At 39.8% G+C, this 19,465-nt stretch overlaps 1 protein-coding gene across 6 annotated transcripts in view; it reads left to right on the top strand.

Moving 5' to 3' along the window:
* Positions 1-16,302: 16,302 nt before the first annotated feature.
* The window catches only part of LOC128869150 (myb-like protein AA), an 80,156-nt gene continuing 76,993 nt past the window's right edge, over positions 16,303-19,465 (top strand). Inside the window, exons 1-2 of one of the 6 annotated variants that reach the window (XM_054111647.1) lie at positions 16,303-16,446; positions 16,762-16,946. Coding sequence is in view for 1 of the 6 variants with exons in the window: in XM_054111643.1 (XP_053967618.1) it covers positions 16,681-16,682 (2 nt within the window). In the remaining 5 variants the exon portion in view is untranslated. Of the gene's footprint in view, positions 16,580-16,617; positions 16,683-16,761; positions 16,947-19,465 lie in introns of those variants that run through there. The other 5 variants (XM_054111645.1, XM_054111644.1, XM_054111648.1 and 2 more) reach the window with 5 other exon arrangements.

Below are 19,465 nucleotides of genomic sequence, written 5' to 3'. Positions count from 1 at the left end.
AACGTTGAGCACAGTGAATATGGGAAGGTACCACGATCTGCCACCTATTGAAGTTTCGAGGGATTCCAATTTGTGTATATAACCCTTTTTCTTGTAATCGTCAGTTTTGTTGGCGATAAAGCGGTGGAGTTGAGGATCCCGCTTCATTTTGGCCTCCAGACATATTAGTCGACGGCGCGCCATAGGAAGTGAATCGGGTAAATCGACGACGTATGGAAACAAGACAAGACAAGCAATCTTGTTTCCCATTTCTTCTCTGTTGGCGGAAACTTGGTGAATTTTTCCATCAATTGTAAAGCACGTTCATCATCCTCTGAGCGAAGCGGTTTAGCTGGCTCATAGACACCGATAGCGTCGATAGCAAAATACGCCTTCATCTGTTCGTCCATTCGCTCCCTGCCCGTAGGATCACAGCTGCAGATATGGAGCAAGCGGTGCATCACTGGGTGTTCAGCTGTGTCTCTACCATAAACGGTCCATCCCAGCCGGCATCTAGCAGCAATCAGGCTGGAGGTGCTACTCTCCTTAACTTCAATTGGTAGACTTTTGAGATGGGCATGCTTCCCCATGGTATCGCAGTCCAATGTTTGAACAGACAGGCCTAAACGAGCAATAGTGCGTACACAAGTAGTTTGGAGAGCCCAGTGTGTCGATGCGATCTCAAAACTTACAAACTTGGAGTTATTTTCGCTCTGAGTAATTTCGTTAGTTCATCACAGACATAACGCCTCGGACGGCCCGTCCAAGTCAAGGCCATCTGCAAGCTCGCTCTCAATTAAGGTACAAGACGCGCCTTCGTCGATGAGTGCATAGGTGTCAACAGATTTGGATGCGTTACGAATAGTAACGGCGACGTCCCGGAATAGCGAGTTCTGTTTCTCTTTTGGTGAGCCTGAATGACGTTCGTGGTATAGCGCTGTTTGCTCATGACCGACGTTGCTCTTAACGGGAACAGGTGTATGCAGAAGAGCGTTGTGCGCCATCTGGCAGCCGTCAACCCCACACCAATTCTTTAGATTGCATCGGCGAACATAGTGAAAATTGAAACAGCCTAAGCAAAGTTTTTTCTCTCGTACAAACAGCCATCGATCACTCCGCGAGAGCCCAGTAAATTCTTCACAGTCTGACAGCTTATGGTTGGCACCACACTTTGGGCATATAGTCACCTTCGCGTTTACTTCTACATTTTTTCCGATAACTTCATGAACTAAAATTCTCGTCTTGTGGGAATTGCGGCCTTTCTTTACTTCAATATTTTCAAAGGCAGCTGTAGTTGTGGGTTGCTCACATCTTGTTACTTGACTCGCGCAGGTAGGAAGTCCAAAAAGCCAGTCGTCAAGCACGGGAATGTTGACACGACTGAGCGACATGCAATAGCTGCCCCAATTGAGCCTTTGATCGCTAGGCAATTTAGCAACCAAGTCCTTAAGCAACACAGGATCGTTTAAATAATCGGCCAGGCCAACCGCCTGGATTGTAGCGCGATAGTTTTGCACTGCAAGTGAAAAAGCTATGAGCGTTTCCTATTTATCGGCCCTAATTGTTGGCTCTTGTCTCAATTTCATTTGCATTGTTTGATGAATAATGTCAGGCCTACCATAAAGCATTATCAATGTGTTGATTTCCAGACCGACTGTTGCTGGCATCATTAACCTACCACGCACCGCTTCGAGAGCTGGTCCCTTTAAACACTTTTGTAGTCTGATCAGGTTTTCTTGATCGGTGAAGCCACATCGCTCGGTAGACTGCTCGTAATTCGTGATGAATAGGGGCCAGTCCTCAGGCCTGGCGGAAAAGGTCGGTAAATCCTTGGTTATCACTTGCCTGCTGGAAATCTGCGTTGGTGTTAAATTGACATCGGATGTGCTATATTGGCTGAAAACATTATAAGAGGGGTCGCGCGTTTGGTTACACGATGACATAATGTTCGGCTGCATGAAAACAGAAGTATCCGGTGGCGGCGCCCCGCGGCTATGCATATTCGTCTGTGAACAAAATGGCCGAATTGTATTGCCGAACGTTGGAGAGGTTAGCGCGCTACAAGGCATGGCAGCCGACGTGAGGTTAGGTATGGCACCATTAGCAATGCCGGGCACACACGTGCTTGTAAATGCATTGACTGCCGCGGTTTGAAACAGTGGTGCACAGGTGCTATATTCCATGTAGTGGCATCATGGATGCGTTGTTCACGCCCGGTACTGTAAATGTCGAAGGGTGGGTAGTGGGCGTTGATGCGTGACAATACGGTGCACTACCAGCTGTAAATGACGATCCAATTCTAGTTGCTGGGTCGTTGCTAGGTCTGTCAACCTCACCAATGGTCGCCGCCAGTGGTATTTCACTGCCTTCCATAAGTACGCGAATATGTTCGAAGTCTTCCATTTCCGAACTTCGATGGCCAAGGGAACTTCAGAATCCAAAGAAGAAAAATATTTATGTTTCCGAAAGCAAAATATATCAGAATGTTGTCCCGGCAATTGGCGGCCCGCCATAAAAAAAATATTTAAGTCCTTTCTAATGGTAGTGGTGGCTAAAATATTTTGTTTGCCTGCGGCGCCTGTGCGCTCTTGAACAATCCAGAAATCAAAATGGAATAAATTTGACATTTGTACTTGCGAATGAGGGAATGAAAATTAAAAGAGTGCGATAGGTTGCCATTACAACTTTTCGCAACAAGCGTGAATGTAAAAAATTATGAATGAAAGTTGAATTTTATTATACTAAAACTTAATAAACTTTAAAATCTTCCAAGATATTCTTATTCAAAACCGCGGAATTGTAATGAATCAATAATCGCAACAATATCGAATGCTAAAAATTATCAAACGCTAAGCGGCGCAATCAATGGGCTGGTAAAAAATCATTCTTATTGTATTCTTAAGAAAACAAACAAACACAAGGATCATTGAATATGTCTCTGGTCACATTTGATTTAAAAGAATACATTAAAAAATATACAACTTGAGCACATGCTTAACTCAATTGTTATTCAAATACTCAAACATTATCGCACAGTACAAAACTCAAGCATTTGAGCATATGAAAACCTATTGCGGTAAAGAGCCAAGATGTGTAAAGTGTAGTGAAAATCATAATACAGTAGATTGCAAAAAACCGAAATACCAAAAAGCGAAATGTTGCAATTGCGATCAAGACCGCCCTGCAAGTTATGGAGGATATGTTGTTGCTAAATAACTAAAAAGAATTCGCGATAATTGAAATCCAATATACAAAATAACCGTGCTGAAAATACTAACACTACAAATGATGTTACCCAAAGCAATGGAGCTGGGAAGGCAAAGTAACTACAGGGACCGGTACTCGAAGTGTAACCAATTAAAAAGGCCATACACTTAGTTTGGAAAATTACTTTTATTCAATTCAAAGTAAAAAATGTGTGAAAATAATTCAAAATTAAGAATCAATTCACTTTTGCTCTATATGACCACCTTTTGCCTTGACTATGGCCTTGAGACGAGCCAGAAACGAAACGCAAGTTGTCCGAATGTGACTTCTAGGTATTTTGGCCCACTCGCGAACAATAGTTTTTTACAGCGCCTCGAGACTGGTGAATCTTTTAGTTCGGAACTTGCTCTTCAAAATGGAGCAAAAAGAATAATCCATCGGTTTTGCGCCTGGTGAATTTGAGAGCCATTTTGTGGGCGCTATGAAGTTCGGAACGTTCTTTTTTAGCCATTCTTGGTTCACTCGAGCTTTGTAAGACGGTGCCGAGTACGGTTTAAATTGCCATGGTCTGCCACCAAAATGTTTGTCTGCCTGCGGCTTCCAAGCGGCTTCGGGCGCGATAAAAACAATTTGAGAACGCCCATCTGCAGTTACAGCGGCCCAAACCATTACATGTGGAGGGTGCTGCCTCCTGGTGTCCAATCGGTGACTCAAATTATCGTATGAACGGTCGGTCAAATAAACCCTATCGTTATGGGAGTTTACGAATTGCTTAGTTTGAAAAATTTTTCTCGTCAGAAAACACAATGTTCGGAAATTGACCGCTTTTGGCCAAGCGAAGCCACTCCTTCGCTCTCTCAAGTCTGACTTGTTGCTGCTTTGGTGTGAGATTATGTGCCTTTCGGATCTTGTAATTCTTGACTTTCAGATCATTTTTAGTGTGCGGCGGATGCTAAGGTCAGAAATTTTCAGTTCTTTCGCCATTTAATTGGCACTTCGTCGGAGATTTCGCTCAAGTCGCTTCTTCACTTTTTGAACCATTTCACGTGACGTGGCAGTCTTTTGATGACCATCTCCATGACGTTGCTACTATGCGATGCTACCATTATCATTGTAACGAGTAATGGTTTGATAAACAAAACCTTTATTTACTTTAACCCTCTAGTGCCCAAATTTTATTTTTGAATGAAAAAAATTGCTTTGGCTGGGGATTATGGTAAAATATAGGTTCTTTATCAAGAAAGTGAAATTTTGTTCCTTGATCCGATTATATAGGGATAAAATCTTACCCCGCCTGCAGGCGGCTTTGGGAAAGAACGCCAAAAAAAATCTAAATGAAAAACTCGCAAATTCAGTGTATTACATACTTTTATTGAACAAAACCAAAAGTTTTTAACAGAAATCAATACAAAACAAACAGTCAGTCTTATTTCAAATAGTTTCAGAAAAATGTCTACAAAAGAAAGGCATGCTTTTGGGCATAAATAGGCAGTTGGTGGAAATTATTTATGGTAAAAATTGTGAAAGCAGTCCTTTTGCTGGGAAAAACAAAGATTCAGATTCCATTTTCGGCACACGATTTGAGTTTCAGAGGTGCAGCCAGGATATTCGCACATTTTTTTACCGGTGCGTGATAAAAACTTTGCAAAATGGCCAACTCCGTCGTAGCGAACGTCGTCAGGAGGTAAGTAAGCTTTTCTTCCAGTAAATTTTACTTGAGGAGTTTGTCATGGACGACCTGGAGCTCTTGGTATTGAAGAATATTGTTGTTTGCATAGTACGTATGCGATCTCTGCCCTGAAGTTCGGCAGTTGGTACTGCCTAGCATGCGTGTCAATCTTGTTAATTCTTCTGAACAAAACATAAGCGTTTATCATGGCCATATCAAGCAGGTGATTAAAAAGTCGGTTTGTGTACTTATTGCTCTTTACCGGAATCTTATATCGCCCAATTAGTCCATCCATGAGGTCGACGCCCCCCATATATGACTATTATATTCACGGACTACATTGGGGCAATCGACATCAACAAATTTTTTTCCTGAGCGGACGAACCGCGACACCTTATTTAACTCGATGCGAGTCACACTATTTTATTGTCCTTCCAAACTGATAAAGAAATGTCAACTCCTAAAGCAGATCCACAAAATTCAGTTGAATATCCACGGGGTTGTTTCCTGAGATCAAGATCTGTCGGAAGTTTGCAATTCGGAATTCGAATACAGAAGTAGCAGTGACGTTTAATAGTTGTCGAAACATGTTATATGGTTTTTAAAATCTGGAATATTACGGGACAATCGGACCACCACATTCGCTGATGCCCCAAGATCTGGTGTATCAGTCAGAACAGCATTGTCTCCTGCGCCGCAATATATTTCGAAGTTATAACAAAATCCGAAGGAGTCACACAAAACGAAAGTTTTATACCCCATTTATGTGGTTTATCTGGCAGATATTGTCGAAGGAAAGTCCTCATCTTCGGTGCGCACATTTGTTCATCGTCACATAAACGTTGAGTCATCGGAATGGACTGAAACCTGTTATTGAAATGATCAACGAGACATAAATTGACAACATGTACATAAATTGACGCACACTTCTGATTCCAGCGTAGAATCTGACAAATTTACCGCCCTGTTAATCACCTCGTCAATTCCAGTGTCGATAGGTAATTCTGCATCGTCCACATTTTCGTATAAAAGATCTTCCAAATCTTCTTCCACGTCTGTATCATCGTCGATTTCTAGTAAATCCGAAAATGTTGCAATATCTTCATCATTGAGGGATGATAATTTAGACTTTTGTCGTTGATCCATTTCTAAAAAACCAAAACTTTAAGCTTAGCCCCCCTCTAAAAATATCCAAATTTCAAACTTACCCCATAATGTTATTTATTCCGAGTTATCCCAGGACCGCCTCTAGACGGGCTGTCTTCAAAGGTTTATAAAATACAGGAAACACTTTTTTTTTGTTATTATTTTTAACTTTCGTATTTTGAACACAACCAGCAACACTATGATAATTTTTATTATAAGCTAAATACACTTCTAATATTTTTATTTAATTTTTAAAATACACCACTTTTGCAGAATAATTAATTTGACCGCTTTTCACTATTTTCCGACTTCAAATGACTATGACGGCTGATTAAAAAACAAGACGCTGCTGCAAATGCACCAGCAATAATTTTGGGACTTTCCGGAATTAGAAAGAGTTTAAAAAGTAACGAAATGGTATTTTAAAAGGGAAAAGCGTGAAATAAACTTAGGCCGTCTACAGGCGGTCTTGGGTACTAGAGGGTTAAGGTACTCGAGCTCACGAACAATCGCTGGTTGTGATTTTCCTGTCAAATATTATGCAATCCCACAATTAAGTTTGAAATCCATTAGGGATTTTTTTTCGCGTTTACTCTCGGCAAAATGCTTCCGGGCGCTTGTAAACAATACTCTGAACTGTCATTTAGCCAACTAAAAGACAGCTGGTGCCCGTGCATCAGTGAATACTTATCATACCGTCCACCCGAGCAACTGTGCAAAAGATGTTAGCGCCATAATTATAAAGACAAACATTGATCAATACGAAGAACCCAATATATTGCCTATATTTTTCAAACTGCAAATATCACAATCAAATAAAAGAACGAATTATTACATCTCTTCTGGCTAATATAAGAACTTGTAAATATGCATTAATTTAAGTTTGTATTGGGCGGAGACTTCAACGCGAAGAATACCCTCTGGGGATTCCGCTTAACTACGACTGAAGGAAGTGAACTACATAAAGCAGCTGATGAAGTCGGGTGTGGGTTTCTTTCAACAGATGTGAACAAAAATTCAGACGTTATCGATTTTTTCATAATAAAAAAAAAACCACAGTGGGGACTCCGATCTCAACTCAGATCATTCCTCTATATATCTAACAATTGACGAAGAGACCAGCGACCAACCCTTTACAATAAGCATACAAATTGGAAATTCTTAATACGTAATAGCTTCTCGATCACAACACAAGAACAACTAAAAGAAGAAGTTTTCAAGTTTAGACAAGATATCCAATATTTTTAAAATATATATAAATCGGATCTAAATATCTCAAAGAAATAAAGCAACTCATACCAACCACCTTTGCTGACGACACAGCAATTCTCGCAACATAAATAACCGCTGAAGAAGCGAGAGCTAAAGTTTAAAGTGCTTCAGACGCAGAGGAAAATGGACGAAAACTTGGCGAATATAGTTAAACATGTGAACTTTGCCAATAAAAAAGCAAACCATCATCCAATAATGCTACTAGATGCTCCCATTCCATACGCAAACACTGTCATATATGTTGGTATAACCCTGCATGCAAACTTTTGTTAGAAATAGTATAGGGTTTTTCAGTAAGAGCGCTTCAACTTTTGAACTTTTTTGAATAAAACACAAACGGTTTGACTTTTTTAACAAATTTTTTTTTATTATCGAGTTTGAACATATACATTTAAGTATGAAATTCGATTTCTTTTGCATGACCACCGCGTGCACGTTTTACGAAGTCCAATCGTTGAACCCAATTTTCGACCACTCTTTTGCATAAATCGGCCGAAATTCCAGCAATTTCGCGTTCAATAATGGCTCTGAGCTCACAAATCGTCGCCGGCTTGTTACTGTAGACCAATGACTTCACATAACCCCAAAACGGGACGGCTTGTTAAATGGACCGTAAAATGGCCGTAATGCTCTTAAAGTAGCAGCAACAGAACGATTATTTTCATAAAAAATTTGCACGATTTGCAATCGTTGCTTAAGTGTGTAGCGTTCCATGGTGAAATGTATACTAATGAAGTTTACAAATGACAAGCGAAAAATAAAAAATATTGCGTCGTTCGCCCTCCCTATCGGAAAAAAGTTGAAGCGCACCTATTGAACAACCCTATATATAAAAATAAAACGAAAGGAACCTAATTTCAAAGTAATAAAAATGAACGACTCATTGGATGAAATTCAAAGCTGTCCATGTACAACAAAATAATGATATATGTAATATTATCAAACCAGCCAACATAATCCAACAACTTGAAAACTCTGAAAAATATTGTCAACGCACGTTGGTACGTTCGCAATACCGATTCATAGGGACCTCAACATCTAGTACGGTCTCTGATGTTGTTAAAAACCAAGCAGAGGTCCACTCTATGAGGCTCCAGAGGCACGCTTACGAGGAAGCCAGCAAACATCTCAACACCGCAGGCCTAACCCGACGACTCCAGCGAAAAAGCCATACGATCTTATTGGTTGGACAATAGGGCCAACTAACCTAACCTATTGATTATTAATATAAATAAGAGATTTTAAAATTCTCTTACAACACAAAATTGTTAATCCCATGCTGCTTGTGGCACGGAGAGGCGCGAATTGGGCTGCAGATTCCTGGCGAGGTTCACAGCCGTGAGCGAAACACCTGCCGTGTCAAAGTTAAATTCTTCAATATTAGCCTCATTTGTGCGCATGCCCGGACAGATGAAAAGGACTACGCGAAACTCGAAAATGTCTATGACTGCTGTCCGGCCCACGACGTGAAAATCATCCTTGGGGAATTTAACACAAAGGTCGGACGGGATGACGTTTTAAGTCCCACAATCGGTAAGCTCAGCCTCCACGAGTCTTTGTCGAGTAACGGTCTACGGCTGATTGAATTCGCCGCGGTGATGGAAGGCATGCTTCCAGTGTGCTAGACGTACGCACGTTCCGGGGCGTCAACATTGACTATGACCAGATACGCATGCGACTGTGCAATGCGAACAGAAACGGTCTAATGCACAGCGAAAACTGGACGTCGATAAGCTGGAACCACAACGGATAGCCCTGCGTATTGTGTGAAAGACTAAAACTATGTACCAACTCACTGATTACACGACATAACATAAGTAACGGAATGCCAGTGTTCATAGAAATTACACTATTTTCACCAAACGTGTTCAGCTCCCTGCATATGCTGATGACATTGACATCATAGGGAACTGCAAGCGAGATGTTACCGCAACATTTTCCGATATCGAAACAGAGTTAACTAGAGTGGGTCTGGCGGTTATCGAGGGCAAGACGAAGTATGCTGTCCACTAGGAAATATAAATGGCGTTTTGGATCCAGCATTTTAGCGGACAACTATGCCTTCGAAATTTTCAAGGAACTGAAATATCTGGGCACCGCCGTCACAACAACAAACGATGTCAGCCTGGAGAAAAATCGACGAATTTCGTTTGCTAATACGTGCTACTGTGGTCTCAGTAGGCAAATGTGTAGCAGAGACCTCTCTTGCCCGACAAAACTAACATTCTACAAGACGGTCATCTTGCCCATGCTACTTTTTTTTTGATAATCAGGAGGTGTAAATCAAAATGTTAGAAACATCATCAAAGGTGCCGTCACACCAATGGTATGTGCGGCATGCTCCCACTAACACTATAACATTCCTCCTCCTCGGCTGATTTCCACCCTGGAACCACGTTAGCATTTCCTCAAGGTGGAGCCGCGTTTATGTCTATTAACACAAAGGGTTCCAGCGTCCAGGACCCCGTAGTACATGACGTTCCAAAGTGTTGGCCCTAGGACCGATCCCTGAGGGACCCCACCAGTGACTTCAAACTTTTTTGGCTCATTATTAGTATCATACTGCAAGATATGGTTTCTGAAATAGCTTCTGATGATGCGCAAGAGATAACGTGGCGTCTTGCAGCCTTTTACCCGTTTTAGTGTGTTTAGCACTTCTTTCGGTGTCACCGGTTGCACGTTTGGAATTGCATCTATGCTGTATTCCTCGTCGCTTGTTTCCCCCTGTGGGTTGGTGTATGGTGTCCTTCCATCCACATCGTCTGCAAAGCTTCGTACGGTCTTTTCCTTTGCAAGTATTCGAGACGTCGTCGAACGCCTAGCATTTGTAGCAAGAGAGATTACTTCCGACAGGCGGTTTCGGATCCATCCAAACTTAATGTGTCCAAGCTCCAGAACCTTTTTTTCGTCATCCGCGTAGAGCGAAATGAACACAGGCTCTGTGCCTCCGTGTGTATTATGCAGGGTTTTTGTTGACCTTTTATCAACGCTTTTCACTTGCGCCTGCTCTACTATGGCGCTGAGAATTTCATTATTTGTGCTCAGTTTCGGAATAATTCCTCTGCACTGGACGTCTTAAGGTTGACGTTGCCACATTTTCTAGGGCATTTTCTTTGGCCGCACAGCAACTTGGTCCTTCTAAATCCTTGCTCCTCTTTAGTTCGTTCGCAAGTCCACCTTTTAGTGTAGGCCGAATGTTTTCTACCTTCTCGCTGAGGTCTTTGAACTCTACGCTGTTTTTCACCAATCGCATAGTGTTCGCGTATGTCATACCGTCTACCTTTTTTTCAATGATAATCGCATCAGACCTGGCTCTAATGGATCTGCCACCTTTTTTACCTCTCATAGGTTTTTTTTGGATTTTCGTCCATTCTTCCTTGGCCCCGGAAGGCATCGGTGCATGCGGATAGCTGTCATATTTTCTTGTTTTGGTAGATGAACACTTTTCTGCTGTCTGCACTGCGACAGTTTTAGGGCTTACTCTATCTCTACACATCTCGACACATTTTTCTAACGCCACCAAGGGCATCACCCACCGGGGCGTCGGCGTCAGTGCAGGAGGGGGCGGAGTGCCTTTTGGTATTTCTTTCTGCTATAGCTGCCTGGCCACATCTCTGTCTAGATGGGATGTTGGCGTCCCAACAATGCCGTTTGTAACATTGCTTGCTTTCGCTGTCAATCTATATATTTGTACGTTCAGTTGTTACTGTTGCCCGTGGAGGGGACCGTCTTATAACGGTGCTCCGCTTAAAGGTATATTCAGCTTCGGTACTCACGTTTTCGTTAGTTTTTATTTCGTGTTGTTGTTTTCTTTGTTCATTTTTGTCCATTCTATAATATATGGGCCCAAACTCACAACCGATATCTCCACGCGTGCATGTAGTTTCCGCAAGTTCTATGGTTATCTATGAAACAGGGAGACCATACTAGGCTTGACACTGGTCCTTATAGGCTCCAGTGTTCAGAGCCACACTTCAAACCGAAACTAATGGGAAGTTATCTCAACCCAATATACACAGTCACTGAAGACTACGCGCTTTGAGCGCTCTGTGAGACCTGCCAAGTTTTAATAGGGTGAAGGAACAGCAAACCCTTGTGTAAGTCATTTCAACTAGATTTCACTCCGCTTACTCAGATAACAGAGGGTCACAGTACCAGCTTGATCACATTCTGTTTCCAAATCAGTATGCCATAATCAGGATCTTATTGGTATCAATCCTGATGACCCTCAGGCCGCGCTAACATTTTGTAATCAGCCGCTCCTACCAGGAAGAACAGATGCTGACCAGGTCGGTCATAACCCGGTAACTGGTTGTGATCCTTGATCAGGTGATATACATAAGTCAGTAAGCATGTTTCACTAGAAGTCATGCGGTTGATTTGAGATTCGTGTGTTTTAAACAGAATTTTCTTGTATGAATACAAAACCAGAAGTGAATATAAATTTGTTTTGTTTGTGCTTTCAATGTTAAACTCAGAGTTATCTTTAGTTAGTAATCGAGGGCATAGGCAAAGTTCCATCACGAAAGATCCATCTCTATTGGATCAATGTTCGTTAATTGTAAGATAATTAAATTTTCAGGTAAAGCGGCAAGATTGTGTTGTGCAAGTATATATATACATAATTGGCGCTTAAACCCTTATTGGGCGCGCCTCCTAATTGTGGCGTGCGTCTTGATGTTGTTTCACAAAAGGAGGGACTTACAGTTTTAAACCGAAACCGAACGGCAGATATTTTTTATGAGGAGCTTTTTCATGGTAGAATAACACTCGGAGGTTTGCCATTGCCTGCCGAGGAGCGACCGCTATTAAAAAAAGCTTTTCCTTCATTTTGGTGTTTCACTGAGATTCGAACCTACGTTCGCCTCCCATCAGCCAGCCCAGATGGGATATTCCTAGCTATACTGGGGAACACTCGAGAAAGAACGATTCCGTGGCTGGAGGCATTTTCCAAAAAAAGCCTTATGCTAGGGCATATTCCAAAAAACTGGAGGAGGTTTAAAGTGATTTTTATCCCCAAAGCTGGTAGACGCAGACATGATGCAGCGAAAGATTTCAGACCCATCAGTTTATTCTCCTATATTCTTAAAGCTCTCGAGCGGTTGTTGGATTTATATATCAGAGAGAAGATGACAAACACATCAATTTCATCATCCCAACATGCCTATCTCAAAGGAAAATCTACAGAGACAGCTCTTCATGAGGTTGTTAGTACGATTGAGAGGAGCATAGAATAGACACAATACCAACTAGTCGCCTTTCTCGACATAGAGAGGGGTTTTAACAATGTTAGCACAAGATCCATAATTAAGGCTCTTAATATGATGGGCACAGACATAGGTCTCAACGAATGGATAGAGAACACGCTCAAAACTAGAATAATCATCAGTGAGGTAGGCAGCAGCATGGCAAAACGTTCTGTCAACAAGGGGACCCCTCAAGGAGAAGTTTTATCCCCTTTGCTGTGGTTACTTGTTCTAATATCTTTACCAAATTGAACCGAAAGGGAATTAAAGCAGTGGCGTACGCGAAAGACATAGTGCTTATGGTTTGAGGAATGTTTCCGACCATAATCAGTAAGATTATGGAAGGAGCTCTGGGATTACTCAGCTATTGGCCCACAGACTGCGGTTTAAGTGTAAACCGAGCAAAACTGAACACTAAGAGAACCAAGATACCAAACTTTAATCCCCCAAAATTAAACGGCGTTAGTCTCACGCTAACCCAACAGGCAAAATACCTAGTTCCCAGACTCAGCTGGAAGTCCAACGTAGAGTACAGGGTAAATAAAGTGAATATATTACTTTACACGCGTAAGAGAATGTTGGGTAAAAAATGGGGTCTCCGAGCAAAACTATCTAATTGGTCCTACACAGCCGTTGTAAGGCCCATACTAAAATATGCGGCACTAGTCTGGTGGAATAGAAAAGAAATACCACCAAACCAAGCTGAACAAAATACAAAGAACAGCGTGTATCTTAACTACAATAGCGTTTAGCACCAGTCCTACTGAAGCACTCAATGTACTAACTCATCTAATACCATTAGACTTACATATAAAAACAAACGCTACTTGCAGTACGGTGAGACTCAGATCCATAGGAAGGTGGATAACAAGATCGTACGGTCACAGCAAGATCCTTCTACAGGCAGCTTCGCTGCCCGACCTTAACTTCAGGAAAGACTTTACGGTACGTTTTTCATTGAGAGCCGAATGGGGCAAATGGAAGGTGATTGGATGATACGATATTGAAATCTACACTGACGGGTCTTAGATGAACTGTGGTGTGGGAGCTAGATTCCGTTCGGAGCCACTCAACCTACCTCAGTCAATTGACTTCCTGACTATGCCAGCCTGTACCAGGCAGAACTACTAGCGATAAGAGAAGCATGTAAATCACTAAAACTCTACAAGAAAGTTGGTGCGAGAGTAGCTATCTTTTCAGATACTCAAGCAGCTATCAAGGCCTTAGACTCCAACTCCATTTCAACTAAAATAGCTTAGTCATTGGATTGAAATTACTCTGATATGGGTTCCCAGTCATAGGAACGTACGGGGTAATGAGATAGCGGATGAGCTAGCAAGGAAAGGTTCGACACAAGACATAGCAGAGGCGGTGGCAGTCGCCACCCCACTCACCACAATAAAAGCAGCCATTGCTTACCACTATCATGTTTTAGCGTAAAGAAGGTGGAAGGAAATAACTACATGTATTGCAACAAAAAAACACATAGCCGTCGTACAAAATCCAAGGGGCGAATTACCTGTTAGAATGGTCTTGACCAAACATTTCACGCATCACTGCAACCCTTACAGGTCATTGGATGGTAGGGGATCATGAAGCTAGACTCAACTTCCCTTTCAATCCCATCTGCAGAAGCTGTTAAGCGAAAGGGGTGAAGGAAAGTCTTTTCCACTATTTATGTGAATATCCAGGGCTAGCTAGGGTGCGACTTCGTTCTTTCGGTAAGCCTTTCTTATAGCAAATTATTGAGACCTCAGACATCGAGATAAAGAATTTGCTGCTATACCTACGATACTTAGAGAAAAAAAGCAGGACATCATCACACGAGAACAGTGGTAGTAAAACGGCGCTGGTTGCTAATTAGGATTATTTCTGTAGTAATACTCAACCCCTTCAACAACAAAAACAGCAACCCACAAAAGTACTCGTTATGTAAATTATATATAATATAATATATACATATAAAATAAAGAAAAACATCTGAAAACATAAAATCAGTGAATATATGATACATGCCCAAGGTTGTTCAATAAGGTTTGTGGTTCGATAAGAAAGGGCATTGCTACTAGACAAAATTTTGTTTTTTCTTTTGTTGGTCCATTTTTCAGGCGAACGCGTATGAAGTTGCCTTGTAGTACCGACGTGTCACAGTATTTTCTATCATACAATGGAAAAAATTAAGTTTCGTGCGGTGATTGAATTTTTATTTTTTGAAAGCAACGGAAATTTATAAAAGAACGTTGAAAGTGTGTAAGGACTTTTCGCCATCAATCAGTACAATAGAAAGATGGGTTGCTGAATTTAAGCGTGGTCGTACAAGCCTGGAAAACGATCCTCGTCAAAGACGTTCAAAACAGCAACAAGCCCAGAAATCGTAGAAAAAATACAGGAATTAGTATTGGAAAATCGTGAAGTGACTGAAAGGAATTTAGTAGAAGCCTTAGGTATCTTATTGGGCAGTAAAGCAATATTTTGACTGAAGCATTGGGTTTCAGAAAGTTGTGGGCACAATGGATGCCGCATTCATTAAGAATGGAAAAAAAGCACATTCGCATGCGACTTTCTCAATAACATTTAGGGAGTTTTCGAAAGAATAAAGTGGATTGTGGATTGATTCATCACTATAGATGAGACTTGGGTATATCACAATGATGCGAAGTCAAAACAAGAGGCTAAAGAGTGGTGGGATCCTGGCTCTTTGGCTCCGAAACGAGAAATCGGCCAAGAAGGTGTTAGCATTAGTTTTTCAGATGCGAAAGAACTTTTGTTTGTTTATTATTTGCAAACTGATAAAACAATAAGTTCTGAGTATTATTGAAACCTTTTAGATCAACAACCACTTCAACAACATATTCATTATGGTTTCTTATTTAATATCTCAAACAGAAAAACACAACTAGGGTCCGTGCTGAAGTTTTTTCGTAAAAGCGTCGGGATAAAACATACCAATATTTCGGGCTTTGGAAGCTAAAGTAACAGATTAACACTTCCCACTGGAAGTAGTTTTAAAATTTGTTTTTTGATGTAGCAGTAGCTCGGCGGGCGTTTCATTTCAGTCAAAGCTTATTTTCAAAAATCGCATGGAAAGACGGGATTTACTATAAATAGAGAAACACAGTACTGTTTCTGGAAATAAATTTACGAACGTTGCTTAAGCAGGAAAAGGCTGTCCGCTTTAATATGATACATACATATATGTATGAAAGATGCCTGTAGTTGGACTACCCGGCACATATTAGCAAAACAACAGCAGATAAAGGGGATATTAAGAAACACAAAATAAAAGCTTGCAACAGTGCTTTTGTGTTGCTGCTTTGACGCCAACCGAAAGAGTGGGTGAGTTGCTTTTATTTGTGTTTAAGTGTGGATGCATGCGAGTCCGCGTATATTTGTACTTACATACATATACACACATATTAGCTTTACTTTTGTGGATCTGTGCATGCTAAAAACAATTTGTACATGCCATGGCAACTACTATTACTACTGCTATTAGTATTGCTGTTGCTATTGCTATTGTTGTTACTGTTGCTGTTTTTGAGACTTCCAGTGTTGCTGTATACTGATAGGCTAGTAGTACTAGTACAGTCAATGTTGTTTGTTTTTAGTTTTATTGTTTTTGCGTGTAAGAGTATGATTGCCATCTTGTCTGTCGCTAGCAGTTCCTGCTGCTTTTATTCGGTACATGGTTGCATGAAATTGTTGATTTCTGTGTGGACTAACTGTTGTGGCTGCAACCGCGGCTGAGATTAGGGTTACGTATAACTTTGTTTGCTACAACTATACTGTAGCAGTGCCGCTGCCGCTGCTGTTGCTGCTGCTTCTTGCAATATTGTGTTCTGTTGTGTTGCTAACTTGTGTAGTAAATGGTTGATCGCTTGATTGTTAACAACAACATCTACCAGTAAAAATTCAAAAATGAACGAAGTAGGAAGGCAAATTTTTGTTTTGCTCAATGGACACATGAAACAAGTGCAGTTAATTTGTTGACAACAAATAAATTACATATATACATAAATGTATATGAAATTACATTTGTATAAATAAAACCAATACAACTGTAAATATATTTTATAATAATGCATTCATATGCAGTAAAATTTATATAAGTGCAACGAACAATACTGACTAAGCTTACAAAAAATCTCAAATTAGAGTGAAATGTACTATTTTAATATGTTTAATACATTTTATACTGTTTTATGTATCTTATTTACATTAACGTGTCCTTTTTTTTTGTAGCAGAAAATGTGAAGTGTTTAAATGGTCCGAAAAGTAATTAAAGATATATACAAAGTGGATCAAAATTAATCACCCTATCGGAAGATTTATAATTTTTGTAAATGGCGTCGTAAGTCAATCATATATGCCACTTGTGTACTAGACAGCTGCAGTATACAAACAGACAAGCAGTGGAGCACGTAAAGGTTAAAAGGAAGATTCTGTCACTCAAAATCTTTTTTTTTTATTTAAAAAAAAGTTATTGAAAAACAAAATTGGATGATTAATTTTGCACTACCTTGTATAAGAAAAATCTTGTGTATATTTGCGTATGAAAAATGTATCCTATAAAATTATTTACAACCACTTATGTCTAATGAAATAAAATTATTTATTTAGAAATTTGGTTGAATGAATGCATGACCAGACGAAATAAGGTTCCACTTATTTCCAATTCGGCTAATAAGTAAACGCGCATACTATTTTCCAATATATGTATGTAGCTTCTGAGATATTGAAATTGCATTAGACACACTCTTATTGATTAAATATGAAATTCCGATAGGCGCATGCCTGCTTTTTGGTATCTATTGATATATTAAATAATACACACCTATTTCTACAAGGGATGAAATGGTATTTATACACATGGATATTTATGTAGAAATATGCAAGCAGTTTCAATGTACATGGAAGGATGTATGTCACGATTAAAATTTCAAACTTTGCTACCAGCGAATCATTAAGTTTAATAAATTGCTTGTCTTTTCATATTGTATAATTCGTATTATTATATATAAATTACTTATTATTCCTTCATATGTAGACGTGTATATACGTATAAATACATGCAGCTTCAGTCAAAATAACATTAGTGTAGTGAGGAAACCAAAACGTCTAATAGTCGAATAAGTAACATACATAAGCATGCAAATATATGCGTTTAATTTTATAAATTTTCAACAAGTTTAAATTACCTATTTATCAATGTTTATGAATTCATTCAGAAATTCTGCCATTTCACATGGTATATTACAAAAAACCTCCTTTCTTCTCGGTACTATTCTCCTGTTGTTTGAGTCTAAAGTAAGGGTAGTAACATTTATTCACTGTCGTATTGGAGCGTAATTTCGTGTATGATGCACTTTCTCTCAAAAAAAAGTAAATAAAATATATAGCCAATAACGGTGATGCTATTTCTTTATAACAGTATATATATGTTCGAAAGAGATATTGTCAACTGTTTGACTCGGCAATGTAGCGTCATTATCATATAATTTATTTTATACATTTTACAATTTATTTTCAACACTATAATTAAATTTACGCCAGCCGCCGGAGCCGAATGGGTTGGTGCGTGACTACCATCCGGAATTCAGAGATAACAAAGATTCGAATCCCGGTGCAAGACCAAAATGAAGAAAAAGTTTTTTTCTAATAGCGGACACCCCTCAGCTGGCAATGGCAAACCTCCGAAGTGTATTTCTGCCATGAAAAAGCTCCTCATAAAAAATATCGGCCGTTCGGAGTCGGCTTGATACTGAATTATATAATTAAAATTAATGTATCCTTCTCCTATTTATGGTGTGTGTCTTGATGATGTTCCTCAAATGAAGCTTTTTAATTATATAATTAAAATTATATACATTTTGGATTCTTCAAGCCAAAAACATTGTTTATGATGAAAGGTATACAGTATTGCTCCGATAAGAGATACCACTAAATACAACTTTCAAATTTGTAATAATTCCTTTCAAAATTTAATTATAGGTTTATCTAATAAGAGGTGTTATTTTGATATTCAAAGGAAAATGCTATTTTTTAATATAAATGATCGGATGTTTATTTCATTATAAAGAGGAAGGTATGCCGTTAATGGTGGAAAATAACATGAGGCAAATGACCACCACGGCCACGCTTACAGGACAATATCCTTTTCATGAAATTTTCCATAACCGAATTGCAAAGTGCCTGCCCTTCGACATCCTCACGAATTCCATCTTTGAGGTCATGAATCGACCCTGGGATGTTGGCGTAGATCTTCTTTATCACGTGGTCCCAAAGAAAAACGTCACAAAGTGTTAAATCACAAGATCTCAGTGGCCAATTGTGATCACCTCTTCTAGATATAACACGTTCCGGAAACTTTTCCCGTAAAAGATCAATGGTTTCGTTGCTTGTGGGGCACGTGGCGCCGTCTTGTTGAAAATAAACGTTGTCCAGATCAATACCATCCAATTCCGGCCATAAAAAATCATTAATCATCTCCCGATAGCGCAATCCATTCACCAATAACACCTGCTATTGGAAAACCCTTTTTAAAAAGTAGTTTTGACACCAGGCAACTACCACCTTCTATATGTATTATAACAAAATTGTAGAACCGCCGCGAAATATGATAAAAAAATCATATATTGTTATTTTGCCAATTCGTTTGAACACTTTTAGTTTGAGAACAGAATTTGATCACACTTTTACTTAAATTATTATTATGAAATGGCTATTTGTGCACTGCGACCTAAAGTTGCAGGCTATTAATAAGTCTTAAAACTTCTGTCTTAATTTCTGCCAGGAGGTTCGGATCTATAACCCCGCTTCCCAGGTAATTTAATCTACGTCGTGTCACGGCTGGGCAGTCACATAGAACATGAGTCTACAACAATCATTTTCTGCCACACCAATTTTTTCATGTGATAATTGAGCTTACAATGTCCTTTTAGTAGTT

Source organism: Anastrepha ludens, chromosome X, assembly GCF_028408465.1.
Source record: "Anastrepha ludens isolate Willacy chromosome X, idAnaLude1.1, whole genome shotgun sequence".
NCBI classification, from domain to species: Eukaryota; Metazoa; Arthropoda; class Insecta; order Diptera; family Tephritidae; genus Anastrepha; species Anastrepha ludens.
This window is presented reverse-complemented; position numbering and strand designations above follow the sequence as displayed.